The 22,346-nt window shown below is 35.0% G+C and overlaps 2 protein-coding genes across 2 annotated transcripts; one reads left to right on the plus strand and one right to left on the minus strand.

Moving 5' to 3' along the window:
• Positions 1 to 1,232: 1,232 nt before the first annotated feature.
• Positions 1,233 to 8,096, minus strand: LOC132546913 (biogenesis of lysosome-related organelles complex 1 subunit 2-like). The gene is made up of 5 exons (XM_060210640.1): positions 8,036 to 8,096; positions 6,089 to 6,220; positions 5,368 to 5,487; positions 4,729 to 4,833; positions 1,233 to 3,295 (listed from the first exon to the last, which is right to left on the minus strand). Exons 1-5 carry the CDS (start codon positions 8,094 to 8,096, stop codon positions 3,264 to 3,266), a joined length of 450 nt encoding a protein of 149 aa, XP_060066623.1. The 3' UTR covers positions 1,233 to 3,263.
• A 324-nt stretch (positions 8,097 to 8,420) lies between these two features.
• Positions 8,421 to 16,906, plus strand: LOC132546896 (uncharacterized). The gene is made up of 4 exons (XM_060210624.1): positions 8,421 to 8,713; positions 13,438 to 13,499; positions 13,789 to 13,914; positions 14,083 to 16,906. The coding sequence occupies exons 1-4, from the start codon at positions 8,431 to 8,433 to the stop codon at positions 15,340 to 15,342; spliced, it is 1,731 nt and encodes a 576-aa protein (XP_060066607.1). The 5' UTR covers positions 8,421 to 8,430; the 3' UTR covers positions 15,343 to 16,906.
• The last annotated feature ends 5,440 nt before the right edge of the window (positions 16,907 to 22,346 follow it).

The raw sequence follows: 22,346 nt of genomic DNA on the forward strand, positions 1-22,346 counted from the left end.
GCTGTTTAAATTGTCTACCTTTACAGATCAGTATCTATCAAGATGGTGCGGCTGTTTAAATTGTCTACCTTTACAGATCAGTATCTATCAAGATGGTGCTGCTGTTCAAATTGTCTACCTTTACAGATCAGTATCTATCAAGATGGTGCGGCTGTTCAAATTGTCTACCTTTACAGATCAGTATCTATCAAGATGGTGCGGCTGTTCAAATTGTCTACCTTTACAGATCAGTATCTATCAAGATGGTGCGGCTGTTCAAATTGTCTACCTTTACAGATCAGTATCTATCAAGATGGTGCGGCTGTTCAAATTGTCTACCTTTACAGATCAGTATCTATCAAGATGGTGCGGCTGTTCAAATTGTCTACCTTTACAGATCAGTATCTATCAAGATGGTGCGGCTGTTCAAATTGTCTACCTTTACAGATCAGTATCTATCAAGATGGTGCGGCTGTTCAAATTGTCTACCTTTACAGATCAGTATCTATCAAGATGGTGCGGCTGTTTAAATTGTCTACCTTTACAGATCAGTATCTATCAAGATGGTGCGGCTGTTTAAATTGTCTACCTTTACAGATCAGTATCTATCAAGAAGATGACGATGGTTCAGTATCCTTGTACAAAATCTGTCAAGTAGCATTCCCTACTCCTACAACAAAGACTGCCTCAGTATAACTCGATGATTATAAATGACAGCAAATTTTCTAAATTACAACTTCATAAAATAATTACAAACAACCAGTATCAATATCTGATACATTTAAATTGTGAAGTTTTTCTTATTGCAAAGGGCTATTAAATGCTGTGTCAGGTTCAAATGAACACTACTAAAATACCCTTTCTTCTTTTTCCTACCCAAAATTACACTCGGAATGCTGTACTAAGCAATTCTTAAATGAAGGTCACAATAATCTTGTGAGGGTTGGTAAACAACATGCTGATTTCTGTAGACATGCCTACACACACAAGATCTGTTGAAAAACAACACTAGCGGTATGCCACAAAAACAATTTTGAAAGTCAGTCATAGTATTAGAAATTGCAATTATGAGCATCAAACATGTAACATTTTTCTTGGTCTATTTATTGTAAACGTTTTGTCCACAAGGTAAAGAAAAGCTCCACAGCCTTAAAAATAATCATAAAACTTATGAGCAAGTTTTCTATGCACAATTAATGATTTATCACAAAATGCTGAGGGGAGAGACTTTTATAAAGAAGTCTTTTCACATGTAATTTTGATATCTTTTAATCAATAAAATCACAGAAGTTATCATTTTACAGTCAATATTGTGATATTGCACTCTTTTTGTTTCAATATATACAATTATATAACAAAACCTTAATTGGACTGTATTAACCTTGTCATCAGCACGATAATTGAAATACCATATTAAGCAACTTTTAGTGCTTAAACAATGATGTACATTTTGGCATATATATTTTCTGAGACATAAAGTTTGCATTTTTCCTAACTTAAATACATGATGGTGTAGATTATCTAATTGTAATGTAATTTTATAGTAGTGTATGTTAATTAGTCTTGATCAGAAATATTGTGCAAGAATATAACATATGCTCTATACATCACATTCTGTAGACAGACATTTAGAAATAAACAAGAAGGATCATGGAATGAAATCTGCTGATATCTACTGATTTAAATGATGATAGTGCTAATGTAATACATCCTTGTACAATATTACATAATAAGGAAAGACTAAATGTCTTGCAACCTGACAACAAAAACTAAACCACACTTTACGACAATAAAAACTTGTATCCAATTTTTCCGTATCATATTTGTTATAATAACATGAAAACTGTTTTAAAAGAACTCTGATCAAGTGTAATGCGAAACTGAGAATTCACTGCTCAGAAAAAATACAACTGTAGTACAATAACAGTCTCATTTAAGTCTCAATTACTTCCTACATTATATCATTTAGTAGGTAATATCTAACTTTCAAGTTTTCGGTACTTAAATAAAAATGAAGCTATGTGTTTACAATAAATAACAAAAACAAAACTGGAGAGAAGCAGGAAAACCAATCACTTGAACCAGCAGTCAGGTATGCTCAAGTAAAACATCTATCCTGGCCCAAGACTCATAGTTTTGTTTAGGTCTATACTGACAATTTGCTTAGAAGTAATAGACAGGAAACTGAACTACGGATAGAAGATATCTATGGAATCCTTGGGTCAAGTAGATGTTTTACTGAAATAGCCTTTGGTAGGGTTGGGAGGCAAGAAAAAAGACAAGGAACTACTCGCACATACATGTAATTGATTTCCATGGCAACTGACTCAGTAGACAGCTAATCAGTTAGTTTTGTTTGTGACCAATTTTTGTGATCAGGTCATGTGCAACGAGACAATTTGGCAAATTACAGTCCCACACTGGATGTGAAATTATGAGATCTAAAATGCACAAATGGCAAGATTTTCATTGATGAAGTAACATGTCAAAATGAAGGTCAGAGTGACCTACTTTTAGATAGATGAGTAACCGTCTCACCCAGGTAAACCCATATCCCATGTATGAAGTTCCTGTGATTATTAGTGTGTTAGATAGGGCCAAGATAATCTTTAACTTTAAAGTTGATCAAAGGTCAAAATGTTTGTCAGAGTTACCTACTTTGGATACATGACACACCGTCTCACAAAATTAGTTGTGTTGAAGACAGGGCCCAGACAAGATAGCAGAAAGACTATAATCCCCTCTGGTTCCCATTGGATGAATAATAAATTACATGTTGACATTACATTGACTTTTTGAAACCAACAAAGGTATTATAGTTGAACTCAACAAAAGCAGAATTTGAAATGTCTCATTCAAAATACTAGAACTGTGTCATCTAAAGCCATTTTGTCTAAATCTGATGCCATTTTGTAAACAAGGGTGAGCAATGGAGTAAACTTTCTCAATTATAAATGATCACTTGAATTACTGCACACTGTGGGACAGAACATTAGTGTGCAAGCTATATGAGACTTATTTTTCATCTTATCCAACACACAATGAAAATTCAGGTTTGTCACGTTTTGCACTTTTGTTCTTACTAATTTTATATTGTGTTCTAACATCTTTGATATAACACGGTGCTTATCAATGATCAGTATATCAGAAACATGCACACAGACATAAATAAACACTATGATTTTTAATAATGATTTTGATGGAATGTCAATGTCATAGATTATAACAACCCTCTAGATCTTCTGATCAGTTGTCCATAAAACTCTACACATGTTCAGTCTCAATCATCTTTTCTCCAGGGCCCGAAATTTAGCTTCTGAAACAGATTAAGAGGGAAATTACATTAAGATTACAAATTTTCACATTCAACATAATGTACAAGTTTTAGTACAAAATGTTCAAAGTTCAAATATAATTTCAAACAATGAAAATCATTAGAGTTATCTGACCTTTGACTATAAAGGATTCTGAGTTTATGTGATAGACAGTGACTCACATGGACTTGACAGGAATTCCCCATCCATGGTCCATATACATATATATATATATATATGTGTAAGATTAAACAGGGTATATAGAGCCAACGTCGCTATCTAGGTAAGTGTGTGGTTCAGTGTGGTACTTCACTTGAGGTTGGATACCTAGGGGTATGCAGGGCAACTGACGGAATATCTACATAATAAAGGGTAAGGAGTCAATCGCAACAAACTCAAACGTCGCCGGTTTAGTAGCTGGTTCGACTTTATTGTCGACTAGTATCGCCTCCGGTCGAGCCTTCATCAGGACAATTTTACAAATATTTTCAACCCCTGAAGTACTTTTTAAGGGGTTCAGCATAATTATGACGTAATATCAATGTGTATCGTTGTACGGTCAGATTAGCCTCTGAATTATACTGTTATATCTATAATTGTAGGTAATAGAGTATTGAAATTAATCTTGGAAACTAAATTACATTAAAGCACAGTTCTTTAAATCACTAAATATAGTTCATCATTGTCTTTCATCTAGGCATAAGGTAGTGCTTGACTCTGAGACATAACAGGGATACATGGGTTGAACGGTAAAACAAAGGGTGAGACATTGGTAGCTTTCATCATATTTGGTGTAGCTGGTAGGATATCTCTGGTAGTATTTCTGGCTTTCTCTATGGCTTTAGTGATAATTGTTGGCGGGTATCCTCTCTTTAAAAACCTCTCATGTAGTTTATAGCATTCTAGTGCGACATCAGTCTTGTTGCTGCATATCTTCCTGATTCTCAACGCCTGGGTGGCTACTACTGTAGTGTAGGTATTAAAAGGCATTCGTGGGTTTATTGTATATGCGGCTACCTAGTGTCCCATTTTCGTTGAAGAATACAGTAGTATCCAGGAAGTCCAGTGAGATATCCATGGACTACAAAGCAGGTTTCCTAAAGATCTTATCATTCCTCAATAAGATAATGTGCAGAAAGCATTCCCACAGAGTAATTAAAGAAATCAGCCAATCAGGTCACAGCAGCCTCATTAAATATGCGCCTAATCTGCTGTTAATCAAACTTGGGCAAGGGATTAAGGAAACAAGTGTACCAACCAAGTTTCATCAAAATTCAAGCAGTCCTTCAAAAGATATCATGCAGAAAGCAACATCCGGACAGAGGGATGGTCAGGAGGATGGATGGAATGATGGCCGGGTGCAACCCATTTGAATATCCCTCACCAATTTTGTTGGGTAGGGGATGATTATACATTTAACCTACTCCATACTTACCTAATCTCTTTGAGTATACATCAAGTTTATATGCTGCTTGCTCCAAGTTACTAACATTTTCTTCAATATGGTCAATTTGCTCTAGATAAGGCTGAAGAGTCTTGTCTATAAAACATAAGAACATGTATTAAATGCATGTATATTTTTACAACTGTGTATTGTTTAAATCAATGGACAATTATTTCACACAAATTGGGAAAAAAATGCAAAATTTCAGCAACCAAAACTCAAAACCTAATTCTCTTTCAAGTCATTCTTACAATAAACTAATCCCAAAAATTGTTATTCTGGTGATGTCTGACTACTGTATATTTTTGTTAAATTCGAGGGTATTATATCACTAGCAAATTTTGTAAGCAAGATTTATAAAAAGAAAACCCAGCAAATGTATATTTTTGGAAAACTCTCACATTTGACCATCACAAAAAGATATGATTTATTTTACAGATGGCGGTGTATTTTCCAGAGAACATCTAATCAGGAACTCAGTGTTAAGTAGACCTTGATTTAATTCTACTGGTTATATATGCTATCTTGTTTTTTTTTGTTTTTTTTTTTTTTGAATTTCAAGTTATGATAACATTAATGTCACATTCTCCAGTTCTGTTTGTGTATTTTTGATTTTTTTCAATAACTCACATTTTTCATTCAGCTCTTGAAGTGATGTACTAATATCTTGTGCTAGGTTCTTCATTTCTGAGTACTTTGCAATGGTAATTTTATTCATGTTCTCCAACAATCTGTAATCTTCAATAGTTCCTAAAAACAATCATAATATATAGAAATGAGACTTTCAGACACACTCAAGTTAAATCAAAGGAATTATGTCCCAGTTCAATTTATGGGATAATAGAACTGTTTAATCTAACTCATTTGTTTTACTTCCAGTGTTTGTAAAAAAAAATAATACATCAGGCAAGGAATAGAAACATTGACTTGTACCAGATAAATATATAATGTCTTTCACATCAACATTTACATCTCGTGACCAATACACTGTAACACAACATGAAACAAAATGTGTATGGAGCATCCCTTTGTATTACTTCATAACACAGGATGTAAAATATCATTGACTCCTAGCTATGATCTTGAAAAGATTAAACATTATGTACAAAGTCCTTTATACCTAACCTTTGGATATATCCTCAGTTACTCTGAAAACATATCTAACCCATCACCTACAACTTACTTAATAGCTCTAATCATATTGAGGATGTAATGGTTCTGGATCATTTAATAGAGATTAAGAAAAAATAATTGAAAATTACTTCACCCCACTGCCCGACCCACCATTTAGATCATATGGGATGCTGAATTGTCTCTTTAAATATTTGTTAATCTATTAAAATTTAGTTACCCTCCATTTCTCCTCGCAAATATTCTGCTGTTTTCTGGAATGTCTCTCTACACAGCTGCACAACATCTGGGGGTGGAGGTTCCCTTGCTTCCGTAGCAGTTTCTATCATTGGTTCCTGTTCATTACTGATACCTACAATAATACATATTACATGCATTCATTAACTTGTCTTTAACAATTTTCAGTAAAACTATGTGCTAACAGAGGGAATCTTTATATGAAATATGAGAAAGGTCCAGTACTTCTGAAGAGACACTGTAACAAACTTTCATTGTCAAAACCCAAGATGACAGCCTGTCAGCCATTTTGTTTTTTCTAACCAGTCCTAGAATTAAAAGACCAAAATTTGGGACCAAGAAAAACTGATATATGAAGTCTTAGAGAGATTCATCAACTACTTTTAAAAAAATAGTGATTATAAGCTTTCATAGTTAAAATGCAAGATGTCAGCCATTTTGTCTTTCCTGATCAGTTCCAAAATCAAAAGAGCGCAACTAGGGGCTAAGGAGAATCTTTATACCAGGTATGGAATGTGAGAAAGATCCATCTAGTACTTCCGAGAAATACAGATAACCAATATTTACTGTCAAAAAGTCAAAATCCAAGATGCCTTCTGTCAATCAGCTTGTTTTTCTGATCAGTTTCAAAACCAAGATGGCACAACAATGGATAAAAAAGAACCTACCAATGAAATTTGAAAATGATCCATCAGAAACTACTTAAGAAATAGAGATAACCACTTTTATGGATCTGATCCATCCCAAAATCAACGAATCACAGGGAACCTACATATGAAACTTGAAAATTTGATTGGTCCAACACATCTCAAGAGCTAGCAATAAAAGAAATTAATTAAAGACAGAGAAAGGAAACACAGATGCTGGACCACAGACAAAGTACGATTTGAACAGCCCACCATCTGATGATGCTGGGTCAAAAGCCAAAACATGATTAAAATAGGGGTGGAATAATATGCACTTTTAAGTTTAATTGATCTCTTTTTAAAGTACTCTTTGATCTGGTTAAAGTGTATAAGTGTATCTGAATAGTCATGTGAGAGGACACATGAAATGCATCAATAAGATCTGTTGTGTGTATCTGGAATTACAAATGTTTGGATGCATACAAATATTCAACTACAAACATACTTAATAATATAATACACAAGCAACAATACCACCCACATGATAATATTGCTTTAATCATTGTGTGGACTGCTGAATTTCATCAATTTTAAAAGTTCATTTGTGTACGTGACAAGAGTTGGAATTATTGTATGCCCTAAATAGACTCTGACCCATTTTATACATATTCTTAGGCCACTATGCATTAGCAGTTGAACTAGCTAAACCTGTAAGAGAAAAGTAAGGTACAGATCGGGACCTGCGGGATATTTGGTACATGCGGTCAGAGGGTTCTAGTTGTACTTTTTAGAAACTAACTAGCTAAATAATGTTCTTCTGATGAACTTCACCATTAGCTTGGTAGTTGCACGTACATATTTCCAGAAATGTTATGCTATTTGGTACAAGTTTTCTTTAGGTTCATTGTTTAAAATTTGACAGGAAATTCTGTCATTGTACATTTAAGCCTAACATACTCCAGTTCCAACATCCGGTACATGTGCGTTCGTTTATCACGGAATAATTCTAAACCACCTGAATCGTTTTTAACCGGGTTACATGGAAGTGGCCTAAATTTCCGTTAAACTTACGTGTTTAAAGTCTTGAGTGCTTTTTTTTATGACAATCGGGATACTGTTGTTTCTCACGATCATTCATTATGTGAACCCTACTTCCCAACCGCACATCCGAAACACGACGGATGATAGAATTTGTCACAAGCAGTCAAAATATATCTTAACATGTAATGTTTACATTAGAACAACCTTAGAATAATAAACACGCCATATTAGCTATGATATAACAACACTAATAATTTTCTTACGTTTATCATCACCTGATTTACTCCCACTTTCATCAACACCACCACCACCTCTTTCTGCCATGATTTCTCAGTGTCGCTAACATCATTAAAAATATGTTACTTTCACTTTCACATTTGGTATTTAATTAATAAAAATGCCTGATGCTACTTCATACGGTAAGAAAATTAAATTTAAATAGTATCGCTTTAACAATATTAAGTTGATTCCTATAATTAAAAATTTAATCATATTAAATTTGCTACGATATAAGCGGACCCATTCTACTCTGATGCTTTCTGACTTCGGTGACATCACAGAGACTGCTGATTCTGAGTTACATGGGAGGAAGTAGTTGATTGCCTTGGTGTCGTAGTTACACGACGAGTGTAATAACATTGATATTTCAAGAAATAATATGAAATATGCAAGTATGCGGGTATTTTGGAAACGTCACATGATAAGCAACATAATCGGAGTTGTTTTCGTGTGTGTGATAGTGGGTATCTATATCAGTCTGTTGCGCTATAACAAAGCTAGTACTACCAGTTTTAACCTGGTACCGAAAAGTGTTGGTGCCTTACCAGGAGCATACAGATACAAATCCCAGAAGGGACCGTTGTTTCACTTCACTAACCTCGGGAAAAAGTCTTTAAAACACGGGAAGTTGCCTGTCTTCATTGTGGAGGAGCATCATGAAGGTAAGATATGGTGTCGAGAATCTGGTATTTATCACCCTCAGTTAAAGTCTGGAAAAGTCCTAAATTCACTATGAACTCAATTCATTTCACAACAGCTTGAAAGGTATCACTCTTGATTACTCAGAGCTCCTTAATCTTGTGAAAGAATGGGAAAATATACACTTTTGCTAGGTGCCCAGACAGGAATCAAACCCAGGTCTCCAGTGTGATAATCCATGGCGATGCCAACTGAGCCAATGCAAATGAAGGTGTCCATCAGCTGAGTGACAGAGACTGTATTAGGTTCAAGTCACACCAACTAGCACCTTTAACAAAAATATGATTTCCCCTTTTATAGTCCATTTCACAAAGTAAATGTTCTCATTATGTAACAGAGGTCATTTGTCATCTCAATGCTTCCACTAGGAATCAAACTCGGGACCCCTGGCTTACTAGTCTGACGCTCAACCAATCAAGCTAAAGAGAAGTTCTCTCTAGCCGAGTGGTATATTGCGGCTAGTATTTTACCAGGGTTACATACTCCCCCTCCAGGAAATAACTCGTCCTCGAGTTTCCAGGGGTTACAGCGATGCTGGTGGGGCATGGCTAAGTACTATTCCTGGGTCCCTACATGGGCGCCAATGTAACAGAGGTCATTATATATTTTAATGCCTCCGCTAGGAATCGAACCCGGGACCCCTGGCTTACTAGTCTGACGCTCAACCAATCGAGCTAAAGAGAAGTTCTCTCTAGCCGAGTGGTATATTGCGGCTAGTAATTTACCAGGGTTACATACTCCCCCTCCAGGAAATAACTCGTCCTCGAGTTTCCAGGGGTTACAGCGATGCTGATAGGGCATGGCTAAGTACTATTCCCAGGTCCCTACATGGGTGCCAATGTAACAGAGGTCATTTTTAATCTCAATGCCTCCGCAAGGAATCGAACCCGGGACCCCTGGCTTACTAGTCTGACGCTCAACCAATCGAGCTAAAGAGAAATTCTCTCTAGCCGAGTGGTATATTGTGGCTAGTATTTTACAAGGGTTACAATTAAGACATTGTTCAACAAAACATGCAACATGTTCACCAAAACCTGCAACAATATACTCAACATATGTGTTTCTGTGAAAAATTGCTATTTCTTCCTCAGACTTGCTCGTGCAAATTCAGTATCTTGCTTTAATACAGAATTCAAATAGAACCCTTTTAAAACTTAAGTTTGCAATAAATTGACTGCTGTCAACTTCGGGTAGAGAGCATTAAATATGGGAACATCAATACAGCAATTCTTTCTTTCATTTATCTTGGTGACTTTACCATGACCTTTCTTCTTTGATCTGATGTTCACCACATACGTCGAACTAAAGCAAGAAGCGAAGTGTGAAGTATCCAGTTCATGTGGCATTAGACAATATAGATTGCTTATAAGGAAGAAGTTGCTGCTTTCAGGGCAAAGTGCATTAAATTTAACCACTTTACCATATTACTAAACATAGGATGAGTAAGTAAGGAGTTAGGAAGGTTATAAATCAGGATTGGGTTGTGACTTGTTTTATGCTTTTCCTTGAGACCCTTAAAATTTATGAACTGTAAGTCTGGGGACTCGCTTCTTATATGAAACAGAGTAAAACTATATTTATTTTAGGAACCTTTGTCAACGTATGGAGTCAAAATGAATGTTTTTGAGGACAAGGGAAAATCATTTTTGTTTGTTTTCCAGTAGGATATAAAGCACAGTGCACCTTCTCATGCAAATACCTGAATTTTGAAATGGCAAGTTATGTGTATTCCTAGATATGAAAGAGGTCAAATCCACCGTTCATTAGGTTTATTAAAAAGTTTCCTTTTGATAGGTATATGAATACCTGACAACAAAAAAGTTCAACTGCTGTTTACGTATCGTCAAACTTCAAGGGTTGTGCTCACTTTTGCTTTCTTCATACATGGAACCATCCTTGATACTTTCGTGATTACCCACACTTTCGCTCTCAATACTCCTGGAACCATCTTCGATACTCAAGTGCTTACCCTCACTATCACTCTCTACACCCTGGAACATTTCATAGCAAAATGGAAGGCAAATGCAAAGTAATTTGATAGGTCTAGAGCAGGTTTCAGGAGAAAAAACTGACCAATTACAGACTGATAAACTCCTTCGAAGATTACAAAGGAGCGACACCCAATTTCAAAGCCAGTAAATGACAGATGATATGCTGCTTCGAAGATTACAAAGGAGCGAAACCCAGTTTCAAAGCCAGTACAACATACTGTTATGCTACCTAGAGATTTATTTAATTTACGTCAAAGGATTGAAATAGTCCTCTTATCTTATCCACGAGATGGAACCTTCAATTTTGTCATGAAATAATCCAGGGGTGCTATTATATCGATAAGCATTCTCAGTATAAGGAGTGCATCCTTGGGTGAGGGATTTTGGAGGTTTACATTGACACTCCTTTAGGCAAAGGGATGTGACCCAATGTGGAAAATAGAAGTAAATGTTTATAATCCTTATGCTTCATTTTCAATATCAAGATATAGAATAAGTTCAACCAAAATCAATTTTAGTGTTAGCATTTATGGATTAATAGGATCTGAGCTCAGTGAATAGGCAAATAGAGGTGTGATCACAGCCAAGATTTCAAAATCCTTCTTTTGAAATATTTATTTCACTTAATCCTTGCATGCCTAAGAAAAATGCTTTGATCTTTTAATACAAACTTTTTCTAGCAGATCTGTTACATATGCCTCAGTATATCTTGGTATATAGCTAAAGGCTGCTTATTCTTCTCATACTTAAACAATACTTTTATGATCAGTGTCCTGTGTTTGCTTCATGCATCATTTACATCATCACTTGTTTGACTTGTGATATAGTGAATGTGCCACAGAGATATACACCTATGTCTGCTCAAACATCAAACAGCATGCAGCCAACTGTAAGAGTTCTTAATTTAGAGATACAATTGTGTGGGAATATCATTTATCCAAGCAAAAAGCTATCAATTCTTCAGAAAAAATGACAGAACATTTATCTCATACTTGTTATTACCTGGCTATGTCAATGATAATTCTGACTCCAATAGCCACATCAGGGTTATTATCATTCTTTTAAATGAAATTGTCAATCTAGGGTATACTTGTGTAAAAGTCTTCAAAAAGTTTACTGTCAGAAGTTCAGGATGTGTTTTTTTAACACAGAGGTGGTAGTTAGTATCAATGATGAGAAATTATTCATGTATGAAATTTACATTGAACATTTGTTTTCAAAGTTGAAATTAATTGATAATACAACAGATATAAATGTCCTTGATAAAAGAACAAACAGAGAGGAGAAACAATTTGACATCTCTCATTGTCTTTTATTTATCTTATACTGTACATATGTGAATACGTACCAAAATCTTTGCCCACCATCATCGAATGAGGAGCTGTCTTTAAGTTTATCTGCCTGTTCATCTTTCTTTATGAAGCAATTCTTGTTATCACTATTACTTGAAAAGTGCTTGATGAACCTTTTCTCAAAGTTCATGTATGGATTCCCCATGGTTTCAAGTGGTGGCACCGAATTCTCAGACTGATATGACAAAACAAAAGGACCAAAATGGCCAATGGGAGCCATCCTGGACTTTGAAAGTTTACAAGTTTTTTCACTATCCTTTGAAAAAAGCTGGCCATTGTTGGATCTTTATGCTAACTTGTTAAGATTGATCTGAAAAATGAAATCCTTGATAGTGACAGGAGTCATCTTAAAATTAAAGTTTGCTGTCACTATTTCTTGAGAATTACTGGATGAAATTACCTTTAATATCATATGTAGGTTCTCACTGGTCCATATAGCTGTACCTGTTAAATTTTGTGATTGATCAAAAATTAAGATGGCGAGATAGTATTTTGACTGATAGCCATTGTCTATAGCTCTTTTCTGAAAAGTACTGGATGGATGTTTCTCATATTTCGTATGAATTTCCTTTTTCTCCGGTTGTGTTTTTTTCCCCAAGATTGGTGAAAATACAACAAAATTGTAGTTTCATTGTATATGTGAAAAAAGCAGGTCAGTGTGGCTTGTGCATGATGTTAAATATGGTCTCTGTCACTCACCTGAGGGAGCATGCTTTTTTGGCTCCATTGAGTTGTGTATTATCACACTGAAGACCTAGGTTTGTTTCCTACTGGGTGCACTCAGCAGGAATGCATATTTTTCCACGGTCTTTTACATATTATCTTAGAGAGCATGTCTGGAAGAAAGAAATATTTTACATACTATATTGTAGGTTTACCCAACTGTATGACATATGCTACCAATTGATTAATTTAAACTAGGGGCCACAGTGGCCAAGTGGTTAAGAAGTCTGTCCTTATCACTAGCCCTTCCACCTGAGTCACGACTTCAAGGCCTACGTTAGGCAGTGTCAGGTATTGGCCACACGTCAGTGTTTTTTCTCTGGGAAATCCGGTTTTCTTCCACTACCCTAACCTTGCATGTCCTTTTATGACCTTGGCTGTTATCAAGGCATAAAGTTACAATATACAAAACATTCAAACTAAAGGAGCAAAGAAGAGAAAAAGAAGGAAATGAGAGAGAAAGATAAAACCTAAAAATTACCAATATCAGTAGTATAATTATAAAATCCATCTGGGATCTGTTGCATCGACTAAATTTTACAAGTGTTTTATATATTTAAATGAATCTATATATGGATGTATAGCAGTTATATAATAACAAAACTTTACCTTGTATTTCAGTGCTTCCTGTTTGGTTTGAAGCAGCTAAAAATGGATACATGCCTCAACATGGCAATACCTTGGTAAATGTGAAAAAACAAATAATAATAAAGATGAATATGTTTAAAGTCAGAAAATGTGTGAGATTTTCATGGTTGTATAAAATCTACTAGCCTACAAATATATTCCATTACGAAGTTGGAGAATAAGTTGTTAAGCAACTGAGATTAAGAGAAAGTTTGCAATGTATTATTAATATTAAACAATTTTGAATCCATTTATTTCATCATTTCAACTAGAATTTTTTTTTAATCTTCTAATGTATTTTGTGTGTTATAATGGGTCATAAATAGAGATGTTGTTTACTTATAGATCCATGTAGATGGTCACAGTGACATGGCACCGCCCTTTTTTCTGAGCCGCTACCCAGCTTGGCGCCCACCAAGGGACAACAAGGAGCTACATACTATGATGCAGAGAAACGATGCATTCATTGTGGTAAGTATGAATAGATTGACTTTTTTGTACAGCAGTTTCTGTAATGTTTTCATGCAAGACAAGCACCCTCAACATAAAAAGATGTAATGTTATCAGTTATTCATGTATCAACATAAAAAATTGAAAAGTTTCCTTTCGGTAAAGATTTCAAATTTGATGTCATTTTAGGAAGCGGCAATGGCTGGGTTGATCAGAAAGGTAATCTGGATTTGGCCTAAGTGGACAGAACACACACATGAGGGTATTGAACAGTCTGGGGAGGTGGAGGTAGGCTGGGCTCAGGTGGATGGTCCACACAAAGACAAAATCAAGGTGTTCTGTTTATGCTTCCACAATACAACAAAAAATGCACAAAGCTGTATATATTTACCTTTACACAAGGCAACAGAGATGAGTGTTTCCATTAACCCTCATCTTTGTCATGTCAAAAAGTCATTCTTCTACAAAGAAATCAGAGAAGATGTTGCAGTCCAAAAATTGAGCAAAAATAAATTAGTGACTTCCAGTGAATCTGTATTACTTGATATAGATGAGGATTTTTATGGTTGTGCTTATGCCTCTAAGCCTTTGCTGGATGCTAATATCACTCTGGAAAATATCCACAAATTAGATAGTCTTATACAAAAATTGTTTTGTCCCCAAGGGGCAATCCAAGAACAAGATGCTGACCGGTTACTTGTCGGTGTGCTAGCAATTTTGAGAAAGGCATCTTCCTGTGCTGACAGTACTTTCAACAAGGCTAAAAATGTCTTGCCGTCCAAAAGTAATAATGGTCAGTCCCAAGGTCATGGAGGTAAGGTGAGCTTTAACAAAAGTACAGAAGATGCTAATAGAATATCTGGCAAGAAGAACCAAAACTCAGGCAGTGGAAAATGTAAGGAGGAAGCTCTCTTCCTCACTAAAGAAGCAGAATCAGCAGTTAGGAAATATTTGTGGCAAACAAAGAACTCTGTTGCATGTACCAGGAAGACACAACATAGTGAGAAGATTTTAAAAGAATTGATAAACAACTTCAAACAGCATAGCCTAAGACAACTTAGATCTTTACAATATGTTGGCTTTTGTTCGACAACATCACCCAGATCTAGTAAACTTGTCAACAAATTAAATTTCCACATATGTCATGGTGTAAACCACCCTGGTCATTCTGCAGTAGATGTGTATATACCACGCATGTCCGAGATCAACCACAGAACAAAACTTCTACAGGAATTGATGTCCACTGTTAGAAATAAGAAAACATCAATGGCCACTGTGTGCCGATCTGTGAGGGATGGCTACACCCCACGTCGCTACTTTACTAAGATAGAAGGTGATGTGCTGAAGGTACTCAATGTCACCTTTGGTAATATTCAGCTGCATTATGATTCTAATTTACTTGGTGGAAGGAAAGGTTGGCCAAGCCGTCATAAAGTGTCTCCTAAATGATGCTATGTAGCTAGAAGAAAATGTTGGCCATGTTGAAAGATGCTGCCAGTAGGTAGCCAAAATGAAAGGATAACAAAGTTTACATACAGGTCTGGGAAGTGGTGACAGCTAAAGATGCTTTAATGAAGATGTTTGTGACAGTTAAAATATTAAACCCATACAAATACAATTACAACTGCATTTCTGCAACACTATGTAGGTCTGTTCTCTAGGTTACGTGGATAGCAGAGCTTAATGGTGATGGCTAAGTATATGTAATTTATGATATTATGTATAAACTGCTGCAAAGGTAATGATGCTATGATTGTGTCATAGTTGTATTCAAGTGATGCATATAGTGCTGTTGATTTTGGATTGAATGTTTATTTTGTTAGCCTACTTTTCTCAGATAGTGGGCAGTACAAACTGCACCATGTCCAGTATTCAGCAGTCAGTGTCCATCCCTCAACAATTTTTTTATCATCATTTCATGAGAAGTAAAGGGTGGATCTTTCTCGCATTTTATATATAGGTTATGCATAGTAACTAGTTGTGCCCTTTTGATTTTGGGACTGATCAGGAAAACAAAATGGCTGACATCTTCGATTTTGGCAGTGAAAGTCTGTAATCACAATTCCTTGAGGATGTGGATTTTCACATTGAATGTTTGTAAACTTATCACTTTTTCTTGAGAAATACTGGATGGATGTTTCTAAGATTTAATGGGTAGGTTACTTTAATACTCCCTAGTTATTCACTTCTGATTTTGGGACTGATCAGAACAGAATATGGTCATTGATCTGACTGTCAAAAACTATCATAGCTACATTTTAAGAGGAAATTTCATGTAATTAGGAGCAAAAGCAGAGGAAAGAAGAGAAAAAAGGGAACAGATCAAGCCATTAAGGAACAAATAAGACCAATGTTTTGTGAAGTTTCTATAATATGGTTACAATACACAAGTAAAAGTAATATTATTAGAAGAAACACTCATTTACCAATTTTGGCTTATAATTATCATAAGTGATTTTTCTCATTGGCATTTTAAATGTGTCATATTCCAATCTTTCTGTTACAATCGCCTGTTGTCATTCATTCATCACCACATACCAGAATCACTACATGTATTGAAGGGATGTTTATGGACATTGTAAAGGTTATGGAGTATATTGCAATGAATATATATTTCAATGGATAAATTAAAGTTCAGTTGTCAAGTTTCATGTTTCATACAGACTTTTAGTACATAAAATGTATTAGAGGTATAAGAACTATGTACTATTGAGAATTATGGAGGCATCAAGTTCTTGTTAAAACTGTAGAAATGTTAACTAACAAATAAAACATACTTTGCAGTTTTATTAACTGTGAAGGTTTACTAATAAACACACTGTGAATCAATCATTTTAATCGTCGAATGTACGTGGGAAAATTTGCAATTAATTTTATGAAAATTCTGTGGAATATTGTATACTTAGGGCCAACATTGCTGAAAGCAAGAGCATGAAGATCTGTGATTTAGTGTTCAATACCAAAACAGACTTACAAATTTTATTTTTATAAGATTACATATTTTTGAATTTAATGCCACATTATTTTGTAAAATATACAAAAAAAAAAAGAAAAAAGAAAAACAGAATGTGTATGAAATTATATGAATGATTTCCTTTCCATCTATTGTTTTTTTTTTTTTTTAGCTCACTTGGCCCAAAGGTATCTGTCGTCTGTAAACTTTATCTAAATAATGCTAATAGTCATAAATGACTGAGGAGGTTTTGGCCAAATTTGGTCAGAAGCATCCTTAAGGGAAGGGAAGATTTTTTGTATTAATTTTGTGTCTCAGCCTGCCAGGGCATGAGGAAAGGGGCCCAAAAGGGGAAATTTGGCAAGTCCTTTAAAATCCTACTCCACTTGTAGGAATGATTGGATTTTGCTTGCATTTGATCTGAAGCATCTTAAAGGAGATTGAAGTGTGTATAAAGGGTGGATCTTGGCCTACTAGGGTGGGAGGGGAGAGGCGGGGCCCAATAGGAAAAATAGAACAAATTCTTTGAAATCCTACTACTCCTGTTGGAATGATTGGATTTTGCTTAAATTTGACCTGAAGCATCTCTAATTGAATGGGAATCAATTTTGTGTAAATGATGAATCTCTGCTCCCTAGGGCAGGAAGGGAGGGGCTTAATAAGGAAAATTAGTTTGAAAACAGTTTAGATTCCTGTCCCATAACCATGTATAACATTGCTGGGCATAAAGAGATAAACACAACTGTGATGTAAGAATTGGCCCGGAGGTTTGGCCCGAAAACAGTTTAGATTCCTGTCCCATAAACATGTATAACATTGCTGGGCATAAAGAGATAAACACAACTGTGATGTAAGAATTGGCCCGGAGGTTTGGCCCGAAAACAGTTTAGATTCCTGTCCCATAACCATGTATAACATTGCTGGGCATAAAGAGATAAACACAACTGTGATGTAAGAATTGGCCCGGAGGTTTGGCCCCACTCTTAGGGACTCAATTTCATTGTAAAGTCTTTGAAACAGTTGAGATCCTGGACATCAAGAGATAAACACATTTTCAATGTAAGAACTGGCCCTTGAGTGTGGCCTCAACCGTCTGGATGATTTCTTGGTGATATCTTTGAAACAATTGAAATCCCCATCTCATAACCATATATATATATAGAATTGCTTGGCATCTAGAAACACCAAAAGGGATATTATTTCTGGGTCATATTTTTGATATAGTTGAGATACCAACCCAATAACTGTATAAACTCTTACTGAGAATATAAAGAGAAAGACAGTAATGATATAAGAATTAACCTATTGGTCTTGCCTCATCAATGAGGTTAAGTGACTGAGATTTTATTGGAACTATTTGAAATACCCAACATATAGGAATGTAGATCCAGGTGAAGGATACAGGCCCAATGGGCCTCTTCTTTTTATTGGGAAATACACATTGTACTTATTGATTAAATATGAGTTTTGTCCATGACAACAAATATTCTATCAGGTATTCTAATTCTGGAAAGCCGGCCATTTCAAATGTACCAATTGTCTCAGTTTGTACATTTTATATCTGTACTGTCACAAGATCTGCACTAGTGTAATCATATATTTGAGCTGAAGCCTCTTAGTATAGTTAAATTGTATTTGTGTCACTTTGAATTCAGGCTATATAAAGATAATAACCTACCTTTATTCATCCCTGTCTGCAAGATATTAGCCGTTGTTGTTGTACATAAAGACAAGAATTGCTAGGGCATCTTTATATTTTGTATATTAAAGAGGACCATTTTGTCCTAAAAAATACAAGATAATAAGACATCAGATTAGATGTATTAGATAACATGATTTTTTGAATTTCAGTATGATATTAAGATTTTTATTTCTTAATTTGTTCTAATAACAAATATATCTGTCAGTATTTTATCATGCTTTTTACATGCTTATGCATGTACTGTACCCATTAATATGATTATGTTGCTCTGTTTATGTTGTATATATATAAACATACTGTATACTGTTGCTTGTAATGATGAAAATGTCTGTGATAATTGTATATACATATATACTTCAAGTGTTGTTAATAACCTGGTAACCATGGTGTATGTACAGTATCAGTTCTAACATACACCTGGCAACCATGGTGTGTGTACAGTATCAGTTCTAACATACACCTGGTTACCATAGTGTGTGTACATTGTCAGTTCCTACATACACACGGTGACCATGGTGTACACTCAGTGTCAGTTCTGACATACACCTGGTTACCATGGTGTGTGTACAGTATCAGCTCTAACATAAACCTGGTAGCCATGGTGTGTGTACAGTATCAGTTCTAACATACACCTGGTTACCATGGTGTGTGTACAGTATCAGCTCTAACATACACCTGGTTACCATGGTGTGTGTACAGTATCAGTTTTAACATACACCTGGTTACCATGGTGTGTGTACAGTATCAGTTCTAACATACACCTGGTTACCATGGTGTGTTTACAGTATCAGTTCTAACATACACCTGGTTACCATAGTGTGTGTACATTGTCAGTTCCTACATACACACGGTGACCATGGTGTACGCTCAGTGTCAGTTCTGACATACACCTGGCAACCATGGTGTGTGTACAGTATCAGCTCTAACATACACCTGGTTACCATGGTGTGTGTACAGTGTCAGTTCTAACATAAACCTGGTAACCATAGTGTGTGTACATTGTCAGTTCTAACATACACACGGTGACCATGGTGTATGCTCAGTGTCAGTTCTGACATACACCTGGTTACTAGGTGTGAGTACAGTATCTGTTCTAATATACACCTGGTTACCATGGTGTGTGTACAGTATCTGTTCTAACATACACCCGGTAAACATGGTGTGTGTTCACTATCTGTTCTTACATACACCCGGTAACCATAGTATGTTTACAGTATCTGTTCTGACATAAACCTTGTAACCATGATATTATGACATGAAATTTGGAAAAATAATGGATTTGTGAGAGGGAAAAGGATACTAAGATGTGAACTTAACAATAATTAAATTCCAAAAGTCATTAAACAAGCTGAGCCAATGAAGAGAACGATCTTGATATTGGGAAGATTTGTTACTTTTTACTTCACATGATAGGTGTCCTTACACAGATGTTCATATAGACAACAGTGCTATGCATAGACATTACATCAATTGGAGTATTCTTTACATACTACTGATATTGCAAAAATGTGAAGCTGTCTTGAAGAATAATTTCACTGTCAAGATGTCATTTTATTAAGAGTTGTGTAATGTGTAGTATGATATTCCAGTTGTGGTGGTAAGGGCACCTTGTATTCTGTTTATGCTGCATCGCTTTATTTTGTAAAGATTTATTGTTTACAAAAAGTATTCTGTAGATTTACATATGTATATATGTAGTCCGAGTTTCCTATGGCCCCAGCTGCAACACCAGACGTTGTGATTGATAGATGTGAAAATGTCTAATGGCTGGTGAAGGGGCTAAAGGAAACTTGGGCTAATATTTGTTTGCACAATTATTTTATGTATCAAAGTAGCAAGACTGTACTGAATGTTTTTTCACTGGTGTATTGTCTAGATCTGTGTATAATGACATTACTTAGATTGAAGATAAATGCTAATAGACTTGTTTCAAATTTTAGAAGATCTCATCTGCAGTACCAGCTTTAAGTTATACCTGAATGTTATACAGTTGTTGACTGAGTTTGAGGTCAACATAGCGTTCGGCCTCAGGCAACAGTTTAGTCCTCTGGTTCAACATAACACATGTTAACCAAAAATCCAGTATACAAATATTTTGTTATGCCTTCTACTGTTGATAATATAAAAAAAGTCATTATAAATGAATATAAATGGTAAGTGGCATCATTTTAACTATTTTTTTTATTCTGAAATAAATTTTAAACAACAACAGGGACTTGTACAATTGCTTAATGGCGGAAATTGTCGAGTAATGCCCGGGAAGTACCATACAGTAATGAGCTTTGACGTAAGCCATCAACATGGAGATGTTGACAAGTTATCATTTTTCTGGGGCAAACATCTGGAATTTCAGACTTTATTCACTGTAGAGAGAATAAATAGGAAAAGTATAACAAATAAATGTTATTCATTCAGAGATTATTGTTAAAAATGAAACGTAAGGTTTCAGTTTTTAACATTTCCTTCAAAAGAATCTGGCAGTGTCATTGATTTGATAATTAGAACCGTGTACATTGAGAATATTGTGCACATGGTACATCTTGTCTCTGTTATGTGGGTCATGTCTGGTCTGTTACATATGTGTGTCATCTGTATTACTTGTGTCAGATCTCATCTGTAAAATATGTGTATCGTCTAAATTACATATGTGAAATCTCATCTGATAAATTGGTGTATTTATTTCGGATAAATTTATCAGTATGTGTATATGGTATCAATAATGTTTAACATGTTGAGTGCCAGTAAATGTATCTTAATCATAAGATGTGCACGTCTTTTGAGTGTAATCAATGGTTTCTTTGTTATTCCTTATACAGAAGATGCTTTCGGAATTTATTAAAAGTGGGTGCTGGTTTTATTTTAATTTTAATTATTTGAGGATTGTGCTAGATGACAATGTCTTCTTTCAATTTATAAACTGATGGCAACTTATGTTCAGAATTAATTCTGGTTGTTTTTTTGAAGATAGAACTTTCATTGTCAGTCTGTAGCTTGGATTGATAGACCTGTTCTTTATCTATCTTATAATTTAATTTTTAAAGTGAAAAGAAAAACCTCCCAAACAATATTGTTTTAGAGTAATTTATCTACAATGAAAGCATTAGTTAGTGCATTGATTTTTTATTTCAACAAGTCAAATGCTGTTTCTAATTTTTTGCTTCCCAAGTTGCATAAATGAGCTCATCTCACTGTACATTTTTGGAAATGTTCACCTATCCAATGTCTAATCACACCTGGGATTTTGGTAAGATTAAAGCAGGTGATCAACTGATAGTAGGAAAGTATTGTTGTCAAACACATTAAAATATGTTTGTTTCTTGCCAGATTAAGCAAGTCAGTGGTAAATTATATTACAAACAAAATTCAATAAAATATACATGACCTCTGAAACGTTATGTCATTTATGGAAATAAAAGAAAGGACTACAAAGCAAAGTTTTGGTTTTGAATTTCAAGTTGAGAAAACAGTTTTATTTTGAAACTCAGATATTACTCTTGAATCTAAGCTAAGTCATATAAAACAATAGTTAACTCACATTTATACAGATCACAACTTTCCATAGAGACAATAAGAGTGCTAGAAACCCTCATCTCACTGTGATATTGTATTGTGTGTATTAATAGCACCATGCAACTATTACAAATTGAAGAGTTAGATACAGTGATGCCAAATGTATTAACCTGTATAATACAACTCTTTCCTACCAAACTGATTAGTACTACATGAAAAATAAAAATGATCCCTTTATTACAAATTACGTTATCTCGATCTCTATTACGACTGAAGTTATTTCGTTAT

Source organism: Ylistrum balloti, unplaced genomic scaffold, assembly GCF_031769215.1.
Source record: "Ylistrum balloti isolate Yb309-2 unplaced genomic scaffold, AGI_CSIRO_Ybal_v1 Utg369920, whole genome shotgun sequence".
In the NCBI taxonomy this organism is placed as follows: Eukaryota; Metazoa; Mollusca; class Bivalvia; order Pectinida; family Pectinidae; genus Ylistrum; species Ylistrum balloti.

Coding starts and splice junctions, on each gene's coding strand:
- LOC132546896 (XM_060210624.1), top strand. CDS start 8,431: ATGAAATATGCAAGTATGCGGGTATTTTGGAAACGTCACATGATAAGC. Junction 13,500..13,788: donor CTCAACATGGCAATACCTTG/GTAAATGTGAAA, acceptor GTTTACTTATAG/ATCCATGTAGATGGTCACAG. Junction 13,915..14,082: donor GAAACGATGCATTCATTGTG/GTAAGTATGAAT, acceptor ATGTCATTTTAG/GAAGCGGCAATGGCTGGGTT.
- LOC132546913 (XM_060210640.1), bottom strand. CDS start 8,096: ATGGCAGAAAGAGGTGGTGGTGGTGTTGATGAAAGTGGGAGTAAATCA. Junction 6,221..8,035: donor TAAATCAGGTGATGATAAAC/GTAAGAAAATTA, acceptor GTATTATTGTAG/GTATCAGTAATGAACAGGAA. Junction 5,488..6,088: donor TTTGCGAGGAGAAATGGAGG/GTAACTAAATTT, acceptor GATTGTTTTTAG/GAACTATTGAAGATTACAGA.